The 22,172-nt window shown below is 38.1% G+C and overlaps 1 protein-coding gene across 2 annotated transcripts in view; it reads right to left on the bottom strand.

Moving 5' to 3' along the window:
- Positions 1-7,043: 7,043 nt before the first annotated feature.
- ANKRA2 (ankyrin repeat family A member 2) overlaps positions 7,044-22,172 on the bottom strand; it is a 38,699-nt gene continuing 23,570 nt past the window's right edge. For both annotated transcript variants that reach the window (XM_051992300.1, XM_051992319.1), the window contains 2 exons: positions 11,395-11,472; positions 7,044-7,142 (listed from right to left, as the gene is read on the bottom strand). In XM_051992300.1, the coding sequence (XP_051848260.1) occupies positions 7,084-7,142; positions 11,395-11,472 (137 nt within the window). In that variant the 3' untranslated portion in view covers positions 7,044-7,083. The remainder of the gene's footprint in view (positions 7,143-11,394; positions 11,473-22,172) is intronic.

The following is a 22,172-nucleotide window of genomic DNA, read 5'->3' as shown; positions in this document are numbered from 1 at the left end:
CCCAAACCCAAAACATATTTAATGACATAGAGACAAATAGGTGTTGCAGTGAATAGAGCACTAGCCTTGGAATTAGGAAGACTCATCTAGCTGTGTGACTCTGGACAAGTCATTTGACTTTGTTTGCCTCAGTTTTCTCATCTATAAAATGAACTCGGGAGGGAAATGGCAAACCACTTAGTATCTTTGCCAAGAAAACTTCAAAATGGAATTATTAAGAGTCAGACAGACTGAAATATCCGAATAACAGATAAAATATAGTGTAGTTGTATTGGATATTGCTGGGCCTAGCATCATAAGACTCAAGTTCAAATATGTTTTTTGGATCCTTTCTTCCTTCCTTCCTTCCTTCTTTCCTTCCTTCCTTCCTTCCTTCCTTCCTTCCTTCCTTCCTTCCTTCCTTCCTTCCTTCCTTCCTTCCTTCCTTCCTTCTCTAACCTTATTCCTACACTTTTTCATTTTTATCTTTGTAAACCTAGTTTCTAGGATAGTATCTTACCATAGTAGGCACTAAATAATTATAAGAATGTAGATTTAGGAAACATGGACACCAATTCTACTCTTGAAATTATGTTTTTTTCCCACCTTTTTGTTGATTGAAGACTACTCCATTTCTTCTAAGGGATTCTTGCCATCATAGTATATTTAATGATCATCTGTATAAAACTCCCATTCTCATCCATTTAAAGTTTGCTAATATCCAAGATGTTGCTGTTTACTCTTTCCATCTCTTGTTTGACCACATCCAGCTTACCTTATATTCCAGGCTCCTTTATAATATTGAGCTTTACAGTATTGGAATTTTTCTTTTATCACCAGACATATCTGCTGCTGAGCTTCCTTTCAGCTTTGGCCCAGCGGCTTCATTCTTTCTGCAACTACTCCTGATTGTTCTCTACTGTGCTCCAGTAATGTGTTGGATACCTTCCAATTGGAGGGGCTCATTTTCCAATGTCATATTTTAATAATTGTAATACTGTACATGGGGCTTTCTTGGCAAAGATATTAGAATGGTTTGCTGCTTCCTTCTCCAGTGGATCTCCTTTTGTCGGAACTCTCCACTATGGCATGTCCATTTTGGGTAACCCTCCATGGTATAGTTCATAATTTCATTGAGCTATGCAAATCCCTCTGTCAGGGAATTTACATTGTTTATGTTATTAATTGACAACTTTCAAAAGTATTGATATTTGAGTTGGTAATAAATGAACCTTAATTTATTTGAACTTTTTGAAAATCGTTTTGACAATTTAGAGGCAATTCATTTATTATGTGGAATATATAGACTTTGGGGTCTTTATCCTAACTCCCCTGTATGCTAATAAGTTGGGTCTCTAGTGCAAGGCTGGCTATATATTCCCTCAATGTTCTATAGTTGGCCCTGAAGGATTAGGTGTCCTTCTAATATGAATAGCTTCTCTCCATGATTATTGGTTAATATCAGTCAGTCAGTCAGACTTAATCAGAAAGGGGTATGTTTTTCTATTTGCTAAGTTAGTGGTTATCCTTCATTTTCAAAGAGGGCCATTGGTATCATCCTGGTGGTATCTTGACTTGGATGTGGATTGCACTGAAGTGAGGCAGAGTTGCACAAAGTCATCAGGCTCACTCTCTTCCAGAGTTATCAAAGTCTAGTAGCAAGACAAAAAGGCTGCAGTGAATGACCTTTGTGTCTTTGATGTCTGACAGAGCTCTAAGTTCTCTACAATGCCTGCTTGTGGCTATTGGAACAAATTGTTCTCAACTACTCATTCCACTGGGGGAAGTCTTCATATGCTTGGGGTAGAAGTCCCTCTAACTCAGGGATGGCTTTGAGGTCTGCTGGTTATCCTCAACCTGGTTTAACCTGTCTTCCAGGGCAGTTTTACCAGGATGTGGCCACTGTGCAGACTACAGCTTCTTGAAGTCACAGGTGAGATTTGGGTGGCGGATGGATGCTAAAAATGGATGGGCAGCCCTAAAAAGGGCTCAGCAAATCCTTATACAGAGATCCCAGTGCTCCCTAAACACCCCAAACATCCTACTAAGATGATACAGTAAGAATGTTTGGCATAAAATATCCCTTCAAAGATCAGCAACACATCCTTCCACAAATACAAACTGAAGAGGAAAACAACTCTAGCTTACAAGTGGCAAACATATCTCCTAAGTTATTTTGCTAGAGTCTTCAAGCAAAGACTTGGGGGCAGCTAAGTGGTACAGTGGAAATAACAGTCAAGGTTGGAATCAGGAAAACCTGAGTTCCAATCCAACCTCAGAAACTTTTTGTTTGACCCTGGGCAGGTCACTTAAACACATTTCACTCAATTTCCTCAACTATAAAACGTGGAAGACAATAATACCTGCCTCCCAGATTTGTTATGAGGATCAAAGGAGAAGATAATTGTTGTTTTTGTTGTTTTGTTCCTCTCTCTCCAAGAGGACCATGACATCAGAGAGGGGATTCGATGACATGCAGGTGAATTGGATTTAAGTAAGAGAGGCCATGCAAAGTCACCTGCCTAAAACGTTTCCATCCAGAGCCATCTGGGTCCAATGGCCAGATATAGCTCAGGAGGACTGGAGATGGCTTATCACAGTGTCTGGTACACAGTGAGTGCTCCATAAATGTTAGCTATTATTAGAATTTATTGTAGAACCTTGAATCTGCTTTTCTCATCTTATTCAGTTGATGCTTGCTCAAAGGATGGATGGATGGATGGAAAAGTCCATTTGAAGATCAGGAGATCTTCCTCTGGCCAGAGGTAAGAACAGGTCAAGGCTAAGTATAAGTCATTCTCCTTTCCCCTAAAGTGTTTCCTTTTCAGGGAATTATCTTTCTCTGTTAGAATTCAAGCTAAAAGAAGCTAAAAAGAGAGGGAAAAGAAAGAATATATTTGGAGTGAAGAAGCACGCTTTAAAAGTCTGGAGTTGGGAGCAGGGCTTTTACAAAACGGAGGCCTCCAGGGGGGTTCTCCAATCCAATAAAGATGCAGGATGTTCCAAGGTGAGAAAGATGAGGTAGTAGTTGGATGTTCTAGGTGAAGCTCCAAATACTGAGGAAAGTTCCAGGGTGACACAGAAAGCAACAGAGGATAATTGATCTATAAACACAATATTCCTTCCACTCGTGTGTGTGTATGTGTGTGTGTGTGTGTGTGTGTGTGTGTGTGTGTGTGTGTGTGTGTGTGTGTGTTTATGTGCATGGATGGCTGACTGGGACAAATTACTTAAATTCGATGATTCTCACTTTCTTTATTCTTCCAGGATTTTACTGCTTCCTCTCACTAGCAATTTTTACTTTGTTCATACATTTATCTCCTTATTCATTATGTTTTGAAGATACATAAGAAGAATGTAAGCTTCTTGAGAGCACATTCCTTTCCTTTTTGTGTACATTCCAATGTGTTTGTTGAATATTAAAATGAGTTTACTTAATAATAACGTACATACTTTCCACCTTGTAAATTATTATGAGCAATATGCTTGGATATTTATTGTTGCCTCTAGTCTCAATATGAACATCCAAATTGAAGGGTATATCACAGACTGAAAACTCTTAAGGAACACAAGTCTAGGCTCTCATATGTAGATACTGTAAGTGTTTCTCACATGTTCTTTTTCACCATATTTGGGTGGGAGAAACAGTTAAACAACGTGGAGTGGGCGAGGGCCAAGGTACCAAACCAATGATTAACAACCTCAAATGTAATTAAGATGTGAAATCTATGACCTAATTTGATTTGGTAATAGGTTCAATAGTTGCTATAATAGAAAGAATACAGGATTTGAAATTTGGAAGACCTAGCTTCAAATTCTATCTCTACTATTTATGCCTGGGTTGATCCTTAGTAAATCTATATAGTGAAGGAGCTGCATTTACTCTAAGGTCCCTTACAGCTGTAATCTATGGGCATACTCGGGAGCTAATCTAAATACCAACTGGACAGGTTCATAAATTACAGCAATAGGCAGCTTTAGGTCTTCAATCCTTGGGGATTAACTTGATATTCTTATCCGAGGGGCTTAATTTGCCTTTGGGAGGTTTAGTATTAAATGATGGAACCAGTCTTGCCTAAAATCTCATGCTACAAATGATATTCTTGTTACCTTTTACAGGGATTTGGCTATTGAAGATGAATATGCAAAAGAATTTGGAGAGGGCTCTAACCTGCTCCTCCCCTCCCTCTCACATCTCCTTTCCAGAAAAGGGCTTTCAGATTGTGGAGACAGAATCTTTCTGCCGGGGGAAGGGCCAAGGCTGTGATTTAGAATAAACAGTAGGTAAATATTTATCTTTCTGAGCCAGCAAATCAATTGAGGCCATCTTACTGAAACTAAGGAGACACAAATCCAGGTAACTCCAGTGGAAAGATTATCTGACTCTTGTTTTCAGATGTGGTTGCCAGATTGCTATCAGGGCTTGTTTATGTATTTAACAGATGCTCACCCACAGGTCAGATATGTGAGATGTTTAGATTATAACTGATATCACCAGGGATAATAAACGACCTTGGATCCTCCCAGTTTCCTTTTATTTTCTACTAGGTTTGAAAAACTTGGGTCTTAGTTGTTTGGTGATTTTGTTTCCCCCTGAGGGGAATGGAAAGGAGTAAGCCTTTGTTATCTGATCCTCACTCAAAATGAATCCCAATCACAGGGATACCTCACTTTAAACAAACCCAATAAATGGAAATCTGGATTTACAGAGAGGGTGAATGAGATAGCAATTTTCACCTCATTAAAGTGAGAGACAGTGTAAAGAACTTTCAAAGAGCATGTTCCTCTGGTGTTGTGAAATGTTATTTGATTTATAAAAGTTCATTGTACCCTAAACTTTTTAGGAATATGTCTACTGCTTAGAACAAGACAGCTATACTATGTATGCTTAGGGTCCACATTCCAATCCAGCTCAACACTTTGTTGTTGTTACTATTCAATTGTTTCAGGCATGTCCAACTCTTTGCGACCCCATTTGGGGTTTTCATGGCAAAGGTACTGGAGTGGTCTGCCATTTCCTTCTCCAGCTCATTTTACAGATGAGGCAATTGAGGCAAATGTTGTTAAGTATCCCGGTTCATACAGCTAATAAGTGTCTGAGGCCAAATTTGAATTCAGGAAAATGTGTCTTCCTGACTCCAGGCCTGACACTATTCACGTTCTCACCTGACTACCTTATACATACATAAATACATACATACACATACACATATGCATATACTACACATATATAATGTTCACCATTAGGCATCCTTTATTTAGGGACAAGAATAGTAAGTTTGGTTAGTACAATTTGGAAAGGCAACTTTAGGCCAGTTTCTGAGTGCAATTTTCATAGGTATTCACTGCTCTAATTCTGGTACATGTTGTAGGTTCTAAAGTAATCTGAGTTGGGACTCTGAACTTGTACCTGCATATAATGACTTTTTCTCTTGTAGCAGAAAGACCTTAGTGCTACAGACATTAGAGCTGCAAGCATCCTTCAAACCTCAAAAAGCTTTTCTTGTAATACTAACTCTACTCTGGTATGTTAGAGTTAGGGTTAGGGTTAGGGTTAGGGTTAGGGTTAGATTCTTTCTCCTGTTTTCTCTAGACCATTTTCCATTCTTTCTTTTTAGAGTTCTTTTAAAAATTTTGATATTTTTATTTCCCCCAGTTACATTTAAAACAACTTTTTTTAACCTTTCTTTTTAAAACTCTGAGTTCTAGATTATTTCCCTTATCCCCACCCCTAGCTCCCATTAAGAAAGCATACATGAAATTATGCAAAACATTTCCATAAAAGTCATGTTGTGAAAGAAAACAATCTCCCCCCTAAAAAAAAAAAAACCCTCAAGAAAGATAAAAGAGAAGAAGAGTGAGAGACACAGAGACAAAGAGAGAGAGAGAGACAGACAGAGAAATAGAAAGACAGACAGAGACACAGAAAGAGAGAGACAGAGAGACAGAGACAGAGAAAAAGAGACAGAGAGACACACACAGAGAGACACAGAGAGGTAGACAAAGACAGAGACAGACAGAAAAACAGAAAAACAGATAGAGACAGACAGTGACACACAGAGAGAGACACACACAGAGGAGGAAAGAGAGAAAAACAAACAGAAAGAGAAAAAGAGAGGCAGAGGTAGAGAGACAGAGAGAAAGAGAGAGACAGAGACAGAGATAGAGATAGACAGAGACAAAGAAAGACAGAGACAGAGACACAGAAAGAGAGAGACAGAGAGACACACACAGGAGGAGAAAAAGAGAAAGACAAACAGAGAGAAAAACAGAGAAAGAGAGAGAGAGAGAGAGAGAGAGAGAGAGAGAGAGAGAGAGAGAGAGAGAGAGAAACTAGCATAAGTATTAACTCCATATGCTTCTCACAACTACAGAACTAGAGGAAGATCCCAAGGAATCTTACCCAGGTATGAATAAGAATGAGCATTTATATAGCATTTTAAGGTTAACAAAGTTCTTTACAAATATCTCATAATCCTTACAACAACTTTGTGAAGTAGGAATTATTATTATTTCTATTTTACAGATGAAGAAACTGATTCTGAGTCTGAGAGATTAAGTGATTTGTCCAGGAAGAATTTAAACTCAGGCCTTGCTGATTCCAAGTGCAATTTTCACTTCTCTGTACCACCTAGCTATCATAATCTGTGCTCACCTGTGCTCTTTTCTACCCATAGGATCTTTCCAGCATCCCATACCTCTGCCCAGGCTGCTAAATACTGAAAGCATTCATTGAGAAAAGACAGAGAAAGAGTAAGAATTTATTGCCTGAAACAATAGGGACCATGAGTATGTTAATGTTAGTATAAAATACATAGATATCTGGAAAATATTAAAAACAAGCTATCATGTTCCTTCAACAGATCTAGGAAAAGATTCCCAGGAACCATTCTAAAAAAATCTCTTTGAGTGTTATCTAAGTCTTTGGTTTATTCCTGGAGAAAAGATGGGTGTTAGGTTTTTTTGGTTGCTCTGTTCTAATGCTTTCATGCTTACTTCATGGTCTCCTGACTTTTGACACCTTTCAATCAAGCCTGAATAACCGAGCTGATATTTGGTAAGGCCCTTTTATTTATCTTTGTGGAAACAGAAATATCACCTTTTTCATGATTCAGATTCACATGTTTTTCCTTTGCAATGGAGAATGATGTGACTCCTTCTACCTACAAGAAAAGAAATAGCCATGAACATCCTAGTATATGGGTACATCTTTGAGTTAAGAAACAACTGAACAGACATCTTAACAGAAGTACAATTATCCTAGATTTAGAGCAGGAAGGGACAAGTGAGGTTTGCTAATATAACCTTCTTATTTTACAAATAAGAAAACTCAAAACTCAGAAAGATTGAATGATTTGCCCTAAATCACATAGGCAGAAGGAGTCAGAGTTGAGATTCTGGGTCCTGTGGTTCCAAATCCATCACTGTTTCTGACTGAGCTGAATGGTTCGTAAATCAGGAAGGGCCAAGTTTTCATCCACCCGAGTAGAACTAGAAAGAACCATCTAGTCCAACTCCTGGACTTGAGAGATGAGGAAACAAAGATGCCCCTTTGGGACTAAGTGGTTTGCCTAACCTTCCCCAGATAGTAAAGGGCAGAGCTGATTTTCCGCTCTCAATGCAGAACAAGGGTCAGGAGGAATAGTGTTGCCAAATTGGAAGGATTCTCTGGAGAGATGAAAGAACATTGAAAATGTCAAACTAATTGCTTCTAACTTCTCCTGCTCAAGCTTCTTAGGATCAGAAGTGGAACCAAAGCTCAGAAATCAGGGGTTTGGCTCTAAACAGAAAATATAAAGAGCTGGATAACAATGTTTATACTTTTCTAAGGAAAAAAAGATGATAGAAGGGCAATGTTACAATGGGGAAGAGTAGGTGAAAGGATGAATATTCCAGCAGGAGCAGATGTCTAGCTCAGAATCCCTATTTAGCGCTGGCTCAGAGGTTTCCTTGTGTAAAAAGGGAGACACACACACACACACACACACACACACACAAAGACATAGAGACAGAGACAGAAAGAGAGACACAGAGACAGAGAAGACAGAGAGAGACAGAAAGACACAGAAACAAATAGAGACAGACAGAGAGAAGAGAGACAGAGACGGGGGGGGGGGGAGAGGGAAGGGGGAGGAAGAGAAAGAGAGAGAGAAGAGAGAGAGAGAGAGAGAGAGATAGATAGATAGATAGATAGATAGATATAGAGAGAGACACAGACAGAGAGAAGAGAGAGACAGAGACAGACAGAGGGACAAAGAGACAGAGAGAAACAGAGAGAGAGAGACAAAGAGACACAGGGAGAGACAGAGACAGAGACAAAGACAGACAGAGAGAGATAGATAGACAGAGACAGAGATAGAGACAAAAACAGAGAGAGAGAGAAGAGAGAGAGAGAGAGAGAGAGACAGACAGACAGACAGAGAACACTCTGTTCCCTTAAACAGGCTAGCTGACAGAGAAAGACAGAGAAAGAGAGGCAGAGTGGTGCAGGGAACAGAGAGATAGAGAAGACAAAAGACATGGTGGGCCAAACCATGGCTCTTCACCGGTCTGGGATGGGAAGAGAAGCCTAATCCTGACTCTGAGCTAGGCCATGCTAGCTGGTGCCCTCTGTACTGATAGCAGTAAGCCCTTCAGGGCTGTCTTGAAACATATTCCTTATTTAGAAAGAGGATAGACTCGTGCCCACCATTCACTGTTAACCAGTGGAGCTGGGGGTGGGGTGGGGCAAGGCTAGGAGAGTTGGAACCTCAGCCCTGCCTGTCCTTCTGGGAGATTTAGAACATTCTTGCCTGAGGGACTTTCTCTTTCTCTAGGAAATTGCCCTTATTCATTTCTAAAACGTTTCTGCCAAAAAAATTAAGATAAAATGTTCCTGCCACTAGAAGTCTGCCCAGTGCATAAGTTTAGGGCTAGGAAACCCTTGGAAGGACTGAGAAGCACCTGCACTCAGGTCATAGGGTTGGTTCTGCCATGAAACCAAGGATATTCTCTGAGGTAGGTAGTCAGTCCCCACTAGGAGGCCAAATTTCTACAATCAGGCCAAAAAAATGTTGGGGATTCCTTGCAGGTAGAAGCAGTTCTCAGTAGATTAGAGTCTATTGAATACTGTAGAACACCTTGCACATAGTAGGAGTTTGTAAAAACCTAGCCTGTGCCCTGCACATAGTAGGAACTTGATGCATGTCATAAAACAATTAAGTTATTTGTTGTAACAAAATTTTAGAAGGAATCTGATAATTTCGGACATTTATATAACGTCCTACAGTCTTTGAAGCACATTCACACACATTTTCTTATTTGATTCTCATGAGGATCCTGAATCCTCATGAGGATTTAGGTTAAATAGACACTACTATTCCTATTTTACACTTGAAAAAAAAAAAAAAACCAGGCTCAATTATTTTAAATGACTGCCCCAAATCTAAGGATCACAGCCTTAAAATGAAAGGGGATTTTGGAGACCAATCCCCTCATTTTATAGAGAAAGAAAATGAGGTACAGAGGTTCCTAGGACACACACTCAGAGATACACACAACCAGTGATAATGTTAGGATTCAAACTGGGGTTCTCTGACTCCAAACCTAGCACTCTACTCCTGCATTTACACTGCTTCCTTAGCTGCCAAAGGTGGAAACTGAATCCCAGTTTTAAAACTCCAGGTTCATTGTACCACCCTGCTTTTTACTGGTAGGGTCTTCTTTGTTAGGTCTTTGGGTGTGTGTGGTTTTTTTTTTTTTTCTGTGAGAATTGAAAGTTTGGGATGATTGTTTCCATTTAAGGAAAAATAATTTGGAGGATAAGATGGGGGACTGGTGATTAATGAACCTTGAAATGGACCTTGTTATGCAAATGTTGTGAGGGAAGAAATTCCAGATATAGGACGAAATTGAGTAATAGTTTTGACATTTTAATTTCTTTGAGCTATATTTAATTTTTATCACTTAGCTTAAAGTTAAAACTTAGGGCTGTTGTAAAAGGCTATGTTGGTACAGAAATGATAGGAAGCTGAATAAGTATCATGAGCATTTGCAAGCTGAATGACCAGTGGGGATACAAGAACTTTTTAGGAAGGTTGTTTTATTTATTCAGGAGTCAGAGCAACATTGATGGGCTTTCTTGGCAAGATGCTTGAGTATAGTGACATCTTCTGGATAATTCAGATATTGCATGCCCTCTTTGTTTTTTTTTTTTTTTTAATTTTTTATTTAATAATTACATTATATTGACACTCATTTCTGTTCCGATTTTTTTCCCCTCCCTCCCTCCACCCCCTCCCCTAGATGGCAAGCAGTCCTTTATATGTTGGATATGTTGCAGTATATCCTAGATACAATATATGTTTGCAGAACCGAACAGTTCTCTTGTTGCGTAGGGAGAATTGGATTCAGAAGGTATAAATAATCCGGGAAGAAAAACAAAAATGCAGATAGTTCACATTCGTTTCCCAGTGTTCTTTCTTTGGGTGTAGCTGCTTTTGTCCGTCATTTATCAATTGAAACTCAGGTCTCTTTGTCAAAGAAATCCACTTCCATCAAAATATGTCCTCATACAATATCGTTGTCGAAGTGTATAATGATCTCCTGGTTCTGCTCATTTCACTCAGCATCAGTTCATGAAGGTCTCTCCAAGCCTCTCTGTATTCATCCTGCTGGTCATTTCTTACAGAACAATAATATTCCATAACATTCATATACCACAATTTACCCAGCCATTCTCCAATTGATGGGCATCCATTCATTTTCCAGTTTCTAGCCACTACAAACAGGTGCATGCCCTCTTTGGAAAAGTAATGTAATTCCCCTCATGGAAGCATATGTGTTGACTCTGAGCTGTTACTGCTACTTCAGTAACCCAGGTGCCACATGATTGTACACATCAAATTCACACACAGCCCACAGGTGTCTCATGAAATAATTACTATAAGTTATCAGACCTGCAGAGAACAAACAGATCAACATGTCTCTGCCCTCAGGAGCTTATAGTCTAGAAAGCAATATCTGATAAACTCTAAGTGATCTTTAGGACGGCAAGGCAGCTCAGTGAATAGAATGCAGGGCATGGAGATAGAAAACCTGAATTTCAAATATAGCCTCAGACACTTCGATATGTGATCCTGCACAAGTAATTTAATCCTATTTGCCTCAGTTTCTTCATCTGCAAAATGAGCTGAAAAAGGAAATGGCAAATCACTGCAGTATCTTTGCCAAGAAAAGCCCCAAATGGGGTCATGAATGGTTGGACAAGATTGAAAAATGACAACAACAGAGAGCAGCAGAAAGTCACTGGCTGCACCTCCAAGCCCGAATGCTTTTGTTGACAGTCTCCCTGACAGAGTTAGCTAACATTAATACTCTCTAGCACAATTAATACTCTTCTAGTCGGTAGAAGATTTCATAGAGTGATCATGTTACCTGGGCTTGGGGATGAACTCTGTGGGCTGGCATGCTTCATCAGGAAGTGCTCCCCGCCCCCTTGTCCTAAAGGAAATCCTAGAATAAAACAATGACATGAAAAGCTTTTTTGTTTGTTTGTTTGTACAAACGATTACACTTGATATTCAAGGCTGTTGGTTTTCAGCGACTTTGTCCAAAATAAACAATAATGGAAAGGCATGAGAAAGGGGCAAGGCTTTCCAGAAACCCTAATTAAGGAAGGGCTTTAAGTTCCAATTAATATCATCCTGAATGACTAAAGGTGAGATTAGTATCCAGGAATGCTTTACTTTGTTATATAGGCTTAAAATATTTTTATTTTCACAAAGAAAACTCAGCAAGTATGAACAGGCCAGGGAGAAAGGGTGAAAATGAGGTTCTTTCACAACTTGTTATATCAAGAACTGCTAACCGGATGACACGGCATTGGAACAGATTCTCCTGATTTCACCAAGCAGGTGATAAGAGTCATGGGATCACAGATTTAAAGCAGAAAGAGACTTTACAAGTCATCTAGGTCAATTCCCTCATTTTACAGACAAGGAAATTGAGGAGTAGAAGGTTAAGTTGCTTTCTTACAGTTACATAGATAGTAAGTGTCAGAGCCAGGTCAGACACTGCTGGACTGAGCCATTATAGGCTAACAAGTAAGCTTTTCAGGCAGAACTACGAGCTCTCCTTTGGTTTGGGATTCCTGTCCTGGTTATTCTACTAATCAGTTTAAGATAGAGAGGCTGAAACGGAGACCTTTCTGGGGTCCAAGCCATACTCTGCAGCTTCCTTCTGAAACTGGTCTTTGCTCTGTGCATAATCTGGGATCTGTGATTTCTTCTTACCCTGGTGCACGACCCCTAGGTAGAGATCTGCTTCTCAGTCCATCCCCTTTCTGTGACTGGCTACTAAACCACATCACTGTCAGTGGGCATCTATTTCTGCCTCCAATAAAAGGCCTCACTCTTCTGTAGGACTCTTCTTGTCTTGGGCTACAATCTTATTCCCATTTTGGTTCTAGTATGGGACTGGTCTTGGTTTGGCTGTTCCCAGATAGACCCTAGCTACAGGTCTATGGACCTCTGGGGTTGGAAAACTGATTCACCATGATTTCTTTTCTTTTCTTTTTTATAATTATAACATTTTATTGACAGAACCCATGCCTGGGTAATTTTTTACAACATTATCCCTTGCACTCACTTCTGTTCCGATTTTTCCCCTCCCTCCCTCCACCCCCTCCCCTAGATGGCAAACAGTCCTATATATGTTAAATAAGTTACAGTATATCCTAAATACAATATTTGTGTGCAGAACTGAACAGTTCTCTTGTTGCACAGGGAGAATTGGATTCAGAAGGTAAAAATAACCCGGGAAGAAAAATAAAAATGCAAAGAGTTTACATTCATTTCCAGTGTTCTTTCTTTGGGTGTAGCTGCTTCTGTCCATCATTGATCAACTGAAACTGAGTTAGATGATTTATTTTCTTAGGTTTCACAATTACAACTTTCTAAATCTGTGGAAGTGTGATCTGGAAGAGCCCAGCTGCTCCTCTGCCATTTTGGCTCTAACCCACCATTCTTTCCATCGATTATTTTATGAAATAGTCTCTAGTCTTTTTACTATCTTAACCTCTAGTCTATCTATTGTTGCTGTTGTCCATTATGCCCTTTGTGTTGATCTCATTGATATAGGTCTACGAAACCTGGACAGTATACCAGCGCCAAGCCAAGAAATGGAATCATTTCCATTTGAATTGTTTTGGGAAGATTCTGAAGATCACTCGATAGGATAAGATAGCAGACACTGAAGTCCTTTCTTGAACTAAAGTACCAAGCATCCCAACTCCATTGCAGAGAGCTCAACTCCATTGGGCTGGCCACATTGTTTGAATTCCAAATAAAAATATTTAATGGAGAACTCACACAGGACAAGCTCACAAATAATACAAGGACATTCTTAAGTTCTCTTAAGAAATTTAAAAACAATTATATAGGGGTAGCTAGGTGGCACAGTGGATAGAGCACCAGCCCTGAAGGAGAAGCTGAGTTTAAATCTGTGTGCCCCGGGCAAGTCACTTAACCTCGATTGCCTCAGGAAAAAAAAATAGAATCAATTGTATAACATGTTAGATTAAAATTTTACTTAAAAATATTTACTCCATGGCTAGAAACTGGAAAATGAATGGATGCCCATCAATTGGAGAATGGCTGGGTAAATTGTGGTATATGAATGTTATGGAATATTATTGTTCTGTAAGAAATGACCAGCAGGATGAATACAGAGAGGACTGGCGAGACTTACATGAACTGATGCTAAGTGAAATGAGCAGAACCAGGGGATCATTATACACTTCGACAACGATATTGTATGAGGACATATTTTGATGGAAGTGGATTTCTTTGACAAAGAGACCTAACTGAGTTTCAATTGATAAATGATGGACAGAAGCAGCTACACCCAAAGAAAGAACACTGGGAAACGAATGTGAACTATCTGCATTTTTGTTTTTCTTCCCGGGTTATTTATACCTTCTGAATCCAATTCTCCCTGTGCAACAAGAGAACTGTTCGGTTCTGCAAACATATATTGTATCTAGGATATACTGCAACATATCTAACATATATAGGACTGCTTGCCATCTAGGGGAGGGGGTGGAGGGAGGGAGGGCAAAAATCGGAACAGAAACGAGTGCAAGGGATAATGTTGTAAAAAAATTATCCTGGCATGGATTCTGTCAATATAAAGTAATTATTAAATAAAAATTTAAAAAAAGAAATATTTTAACAATTAAAAAAAATAAAAAAAATATTTACTCCACTTTTCCATTGGACTAAAACCAATTCATATTTTACACATAATTATTACTTTGAATAGTACAAATTTCATTAATGTGACCATTTCATGACATTCATTATTCACACTAATTGAGAATTAGCTGTAGATGTGAATGTGGATGTATATATGAATATAAAATCCTATTATTTTTGTCCCCCAAAAATTCTTTAAACAATCACACAAGACAACCCAACTTGGTATGCCTGCATTAGAGAAGGGGCTGTGCTCTATGAGCAAAGCAGAATTGAATTAGCCCAGAAATGTGAGATGCTCAGGATTAAGAGAGCCTACCCCAAATGTTCATGTGGACTATGTGTGTCCAACCTGTGGCAGAACATTCCAAACTTGTATTGGTCTGGCCAGCCATACATAGTCAGACACACCGTAACTGACTTTAACCAACCATTATGTCCAGTTCTGCCGTCCATAGGTTTTCTTGGCAAGGGTTCTGGAGTAGTTTGTCACTTCCTTCTCCAGTGAATTAAGGCTAAAGGGGTTCAGTGACTTGCTCAGGCTCACACACTAATAAGGGTCTGAGGTTACATTTGAACTCAGCTCTTCTTGACTCCAGGGCCAGAGTTCTAGTCACTGAATCATCTAATTGCCCTTAGTTTATCTATGTACTCATTTCTTTGTTTTTGTGGGAGTGTGTGTGTGTGTGTGTGTGTATGTGTGCATGTGTGTGGGGGAGGCAATTGGGGTTAAATGACTAGACCAGGGTCACACAGCTGGAAAGTGTTAAATATCTGATGTCGGATTTGAACTCAGGTTCTCCTGACTTCAAGGCTGGTGCTCTATCCACTGAGCCATCAAACTGTCCTCTATGTGCTTATTTCTCAGAACAATTTTAAAGGGAAACTTATCTATGATTTCTCCTAAATATTTCCTTCAGAAATGAGCACAGTAGTCCAGATGTGGTCTGATCAGGGCAGTTTGTCTACACTTTCCTTTTCTTATTTGCATTTTATGTTTCTTTTAATGTGTCTAGGATAGAAAGAATTAGCTCTGGGGGAAGTCATGGGAATTGATGACTCATATTGAGCTTGCAGCCCATTAAAACTGTCATCTCTCTTCCCCCATCCCCACAGAAACTGTTGTCTAGCAATGTCTCCTTATAGCTAGCGAAAGATCTAGCTGAAGAGCTTATTTATGTAAAGGCAGATTGAACAAAGAGTCTTTCTCAATTTCAAACATGTAATGACTTCTGCCTAAACTCAGCCCATAATTCCTTTGTTTGCTGTTCTGTGTTGTACAACACCCAAGAGCTAAACTATTACTCATCTCTGGTAGAAGTTCCAGGCTGTGAGCTGTGTACCAAAGAACTTAATTTGATAGAAAAAGTACTACTCTGACCTAGCTCAATCTGACTTCTGCAGATCAAACTTATGATATAGGAAGCTCCCCATATAACTAATTTGAGATGTTCTTAGGTGTACTCTGTTGTTAGAAGTGTCAGCTTCCCCTCATTTATTTGCCCATTTCTTTAATAAGGGTTTTTTGTTTTTGTTTTTGCTACCATACTGTGGCTCTCCTTGCCATGGTGTTCCCCATGGTCCCTAAATTTAGCCCCTCTGTAGCTAACCCTCTTTAATCATGATTGTTTAAAGAATTTTTTGGGGACAAAAATAATAGGATTTTATATTCACATATTTTACACATTCACATCTACAGCTAATTCTCAATTAGTGTGAATAATGAATGTCATGAAATGGTCACATTAATGAAATTTGCACTATTCAAAGTAATAATTATGTGTAAAATATGAATTGGTTTTAGCCCAATGGAAAGGTTAAATATTTTTAAGTAAAATTTTAATCTATTTAACAATTGTTAACCTAACACAATAGTAAAGGATAAGAAAAATATATTTCTGATTCAAGTTTGTTATAAAATAGTAGCCATAGAAAGCAATTTTAAAAATAAAAATTATTGGATATTATGTCTATGTTGATGATATGTAAAAAATGTCAGTATTGTCACTTAAAATATTTTATCAGGGGAAACTGAAGACAACTAGGTGACTCAGTGGATAGAATGTCAAACCTGAAGTCAGGAAGACTTCTTGAATTCAACTCTGATCTCAGACACTTACTAACTACGTGATCCTGGGCAAGTCAATTAATTCTGTTTGCCTTGGTTTCCTCATTTGTCAAATGAGCTGGAAAAGGAAATGGCAAACCACTCCAGTGTTTTTGCTAAAAAAAACTCCAAATGGGGTCACAAAGAATTAGACACTATTGAAAAACAACTTGTTAGTGAAGAAACTTTTACTGCAAGTACTGATTGGTTTGTTTGCTTTAAAAATAGTTATATGTATATTATTAAAATTACTGGAAAAGTCAGATAACATGGCAGCTAAATATTATGATATTTTGAAGAAAATATTTAAAGAAGTTGGGTATCAGTGTGGGTACAACAAGTTTTTTTCTTTTTAGAGATTTAATTTTTTTTGGTAACATTTTAAGTTCCAAACTGTCTTCTTTTTCTCCTTCCTTGCTAGAGAAATTCATCATTTAACCTCCACACACTCATACATATGTATGTGTGTGTGTGTGTATGTATGCATATAGACATAGAGATAATGAGGAGTTGAGGAAGACACTTAGGTTGTAAGGCTGAGAGACTGAGAGGATATTGTTGACCTCTACAGTACTAGGGAAGGTAAGAGGTGGGGAGTGTTATGAACCTAGCAAATTTTTATTTTATTTTATTACAATAAGAAAAAAACAAACAAAAAAGACAGAAATGGAAAATAAAAATAAGACAAAACTAAACAGAACATGTGAATAGCAGAACATCAGGGAGGATTCAAAATATATATAAAACATATATAAATAATAAATAATATATAACATACGTAAAATATAAAATATATAACAATAAATTTATATTTAAACAAATCAAGAAATTTCAAGAAATTATGTAATAATAGAAGAAATTATATTCATGACATATTGAATTTAAGATGTCTACTGGATATCCATTGGCAGGTAGTTGGTTTAGTGGATAGTGCATGGGGCCTAGAATTAGGAAGAGCTAAGTGCAAATTCGGTTTCAAACATTTACTTGCTATATGACTCTGAACAAGTAACTTAACTCACTAAAAATAGCAAACCACTCTGGTATTTTTGCTAAGAAGATTCCATGAATAGAATGGTCCATAGGGTCATGAAGAGACAGAAATAAGTGAACAAGACTGAACATCCAGTTTGAGTTGTGAGATTGGAGGTTAGCAGAGACTTTGGGCTATCTAGGTAGATTTGTGAATTGTCAGCATAAATGAGAACAGATGATAAATAAATTCATGAGACCTGATAAAAATGACAAATGAAGCAGTATAGAAGTTAAGATCCAGGACAGAATTCCAGGAGATGTCTACAACTAGAGGGTATGATCTAGATGGGGATCCAGCAAAGAAGACTGAGGAGAAGTCAGAGAGGTAAGAGGAGAATCAGGAGAAAGTAGTGTCCTGAAAACAGAGAGAGAAGAGAGTATCAAGGAGGAAAAGGGTGATCAGTAATGTCACAGGCTACAGAGAGGTCAAGGAGAATGCGGATTGAGGTTGGGATTGGATTTCTATAGTAAGAGATCAATGGTAACTTGGGAGAGAGTAGTTTTATTTTGGCTGAATAATGAAGTCAGAAGCTGCATCTTAAAGGGTTAAGAAGAGATTAAGAGAAGAGAAGGTGGAGATATCTATTGTAGAGAGATTTTTCAGAGTTTAGTCACAAAGAACAGAAAAGATAAAGGATAATATTTGCTGGGCACAGAAATATCAAGTGAGAATTTTTTTTGAGAATGGAGGAAATACAGGAATGTTTGTAGATAGTAGAGAAGGAGCATGTTGAAAGAGACCAAAAATAAGTTATAGAATGGGAACGACAAAGAAGACAATCTGTTGGAGGAGATGGGAGCACAGACAGAAGAGTGAATCTTAGTAAAGAGTAAGGTCGCCTCATCAGGTGAGATAGGGCTGCAGGAGGAGAGAATGGCAGCTGAGGTATGAGAGATGGGGAAAAGAGGAGGAGTTTATGGGAAAATGTTCTCTTTTTTCTATAAACTATTATTAAAAGTTCTTAGCTGAGAGAAGGAGGGAGGGAAGAGCTATAAGAAGCTGAAAAGAAATGAAAAAGTTTGAGGAAGAATGAAAAAAGTTTGGGAGAGCCACTCTGGAGTGTGGGATAATGAGATGATGAGGGAGGTATAGTAGGACTGCCTAGCAGCCAGAGCCCATTTGAATTGTGTAATGTAAATCTGAGGTGGACCCAGTTAGAACAGTTGTATGACTTTCTGTACTTTCAATGAGCATCATGTGTGTAACAACAAACGTGGGAAAAGGTGGAAGTGATCCAAGAGTGAGACTTGGCAAAACATATTTGGTGAAAAGATAAGGGGGTTCAGGGACGCAAGAAAGGAGGATGTGTAGAGTTCAACTCATTCACTAAGAGTCAAGGGGACCAGATGGGAACCACTAGACAAAACATAATGTAGTATAATTATAGTGTCTTATTGCATTATAGGAAATTATGCCTTTAAAGGGATCGATGTATGACCTGATGCTGAGTGAAATGAGAAGAGCCAGAAGAATAATTTATATTACTACCATAGCACTGTAAAGAAAAACAAGTAGGAAAGATTTTAAAACTTTGATCAATGCAATGGTCAATTACAACTTGTGAAAACTGATAACAAAGCCACCTGTTTCTCTGAATTTACCAGTGAAAAATAAAATGTGAAGTGGATTCCAAGAAATATACTTCAGATGTACTGCATTTGCCCTATTTGTTTCTTCCTCCTGTGGCTGACCATATTTTACAGATGAAGAAATGAAGTCTCAGAAAGATTAGTGCCCAGTGGTAACAAGTTGAAGATAGAGGCTTCTCACTCTGAGCTCATCTCTATTAATTTCATGATACCTCTAGAAGAACTAGTTCAAATATTTGTTTAATTAAATTGAACTCTCTCCTTTCAGAGATGAAGAAAATGAGACCTGGAGAGAAGATATATTTTGTATCAGAGTATCAGAGCCAGGATGTGCCTGATCTCACTCCTACTCTGGCTCTCTTTCTTTGGCATCTACAAAATGAATGTATTGTACCTGGACTGGTGCTTTTATCAATTCAGTGAATTTCTAGTGAGAAAACTATTTTCACTGATAAAGAAAGATGATGATTGATTAGGATAATGATGATGATGAAGTAATAAAAGAAAAAGGTCCAAAGAAAATGCCCAAAGGTGATACTACCTTAGACTTCTATTTAACTAAAAATGTCATGTTTTCAAAAACATTTAGTTGATGCTAACTAGATTTATGGCTTTTAAATGATGCCTTATTTGAAAATTAAATAAAGCATCACTCAGAAGTCATAAGTCTATTCAACATCAACTATAACTATAGCAAGTCAAATCTTTAGACAGTATAATTTACAGAAAGCATACCAGAAGTAGGTAAAATTTATGTATTTTTAGATTTTAAAAATAATCTCATGTATTTGTCTAAAAAAAGAAAATGTATTGCAGTTAAAACTTAAAGGATGCTTTCTAAATAACCAATAGGCAGATCAAAAGACATTTTAAACAGTTTCAAAGATAGGAAATATCATATTACTTAAAAAATTTCTTTGTTGCACCTGCTATTTTTTTAAAAGGCAAAACAGCTTGCTCTTTATATGGACTATCAATATTTTTTTAAATTGTAAGCATATTAAAATACTTAAAATAGAATCCCAATATATTTACCCCTTTACTTAGCTCTCCAATCTAGAACTTCTTTCACAGTGAGCAGCTTCATGGTGAATTAGGCAGTTCAGTTAATGACTACCCCTTTAAGACACCTGTTAGTTTACCGCCCAAGTGATGAGAGAAGGAGAATTATAAGTAACAATAACACTTAATCTCAGCCTGGCTTTCATCAGACTAGCAACAGTGACATCCTACCCAACCAAGCTCCTCCTGTTGGAGTTTATTATCTCTCTGGGAGGAGTTCCTTAAACTTAGTTGAGTTAAATTGTTTGTCCTAGCAACTAGATCTATGATATGTTATATATGACATGATAAAATAATGTAGTGTAATGTAATGCAATGAAATACAATATAACACAATATCTATGATAACAGTAATAGTTGACAATTTTATAACATTTTATTTCAAAATATTTCAAAAATCCTACATTTCTTTGGTGCAGAGTATCATTTCATTTAGCAGAAAGTCCTTGAGAGCTATTGTGGTCAAATTATTCACTGCTCCACAGCCAGTTTGGGGATGAGCTTCTTCAATCTTCTTTAGGCTGGTCAATAAACTAACAAGCTTATAACTAATACTATAGTGCCTATTATGTACCAGACACTACACTCAGTGCTAGTGATACTAAGTTCTAATGGGGTAGAAAACAAGAGCATAAAAAGTTTTTATAAGACACATGCAAAGGAAACCTGAAAGGACAGAGAAAGGTCTCCTAAAGAAGAGGGTCTTTCAACTGAGTCTTAGGGAAATCCACAATTCTAGGAGAAGAGGTGAAGGAGAGGGAGTGTTCTGGGAATAAGGGACAAAAGTATAAGAGACAGGAGATAAGGGTGTCCTGTACGAGGAGCAGCGAGCTGGTCAGGTAAGGCTGGACAGAAAGAAGCAATGTGTAAGAAGCCTGGGAAGATAGGAAAGAGCTTTAAGTGACAAATGGAAAGTTTATGTTTGATCCTAGAGAGAATAAAGAACAACTGGATTTTTATCAAGTCAGGGGATAAAAGGGTCAGACAAAAATCGCTCTTGTAGCTGTGTGTGGGGTGAATTGGAAAGGGAGAGACTTGAGGCTGAGAGACTAATTAGGAGGCTATTGCAATATTCTAGTTCAGAAATGATGAGCACATGAACTAGAGTGGTGACCCAGTGAGTGGGGACAAGATATGAAAGATGCTTTGGAGAAAGAAACCGCAAGGTTTGGCAACAGATATGTGAAGTGAATGAGAGTGAGAAACCTGGGATGACATCGAGATTACAAATCTAGGTGACTGAAAGAATGGTATTTCCTTCACCACTAATGGATCAGTGGCCTTGACTCATAAGGGAATGGGGGGATTAAGATAATGAATTCTACTTTGGACATCTTGGGTTTGAGATGATTACAAGATATCCTGTTCAAGATGTGTACTAGGTAGTTGATGATGCAGAATTGGAGCTCAGGTGAGAGACTGGGGCTGGGAATATATATCTGGAAGTCATCTGCATAGAGATGATAACAGAATGGCTATGACCTGATGAGATCACCAAACAAGCTAGTATAAAGAGAAAAGAGAAGAGGACCCATGAGAGAGCCTTGGGGGACTCTCACAGTTAATGAACATCACACAAATTAAGATCCAACAAATGGTTGGACAAGAAATGGTTAGTCAGACGGATAGAGAACCAAGAGAGCAGTGTTCCCAAAACCCAGAGACGGTACAAAGAAGACCACTGTTAAGAGCATTAAAGGCAACAGAGATATCAAGAAAGAGGAGCATTTAGGAAGAAGTCATTGGACTCAACAATTAAAAAATTATTGATAAATTTGGAAAGAGACATTTCAGTTGAGTATTAGGGTCAGAAGTATCCCCTTCCTCATATTTGTTCAAACAATCTTAAATTTTAGTTCCAAATTCTATTCTTCCCTCCGTCCTTGCCCTTCCCTGAGACAAGCAATCTAATACAAGTTATACATATGCAAGATATAAAACATGCAGGCAGCTCTTCAAAAGAGTTTGAGAAGTGGAGGAGACATTTAGTGTAATAGCTACTGGGAATTATCTACCTAATGAGGATTTTTAAAGAGGGGGAAGAATTGGGCGTGTTTGTAGACAGCAAGAAAGAAGTAAATAGGGGTGAGGTCAGAGATTAGGAAAGGGAATAACAGTGGGGACAATCTGCTCAGGAATATTGGATTGAGGATACATATAGTTTG

Source organism: Antechinus flavipes, chromosome 1 (genome assembly GCF_016432865.1).
Source record: "Antechinus flavipes isolate AdamAnt ecotype Samford, QLD, Australia chromosome 1, AdamAnt_v2, whole genome shotgun sequence".
NCBI lineage: Eukaryota > Metazoa > Chordata > Mammalia > Dasyuromorphia > Dasyuridae > Antechinus > Antechinus flavipes.
This window is presented reverse-complemented; position numbering and strand designations above follow the sequence as displayed.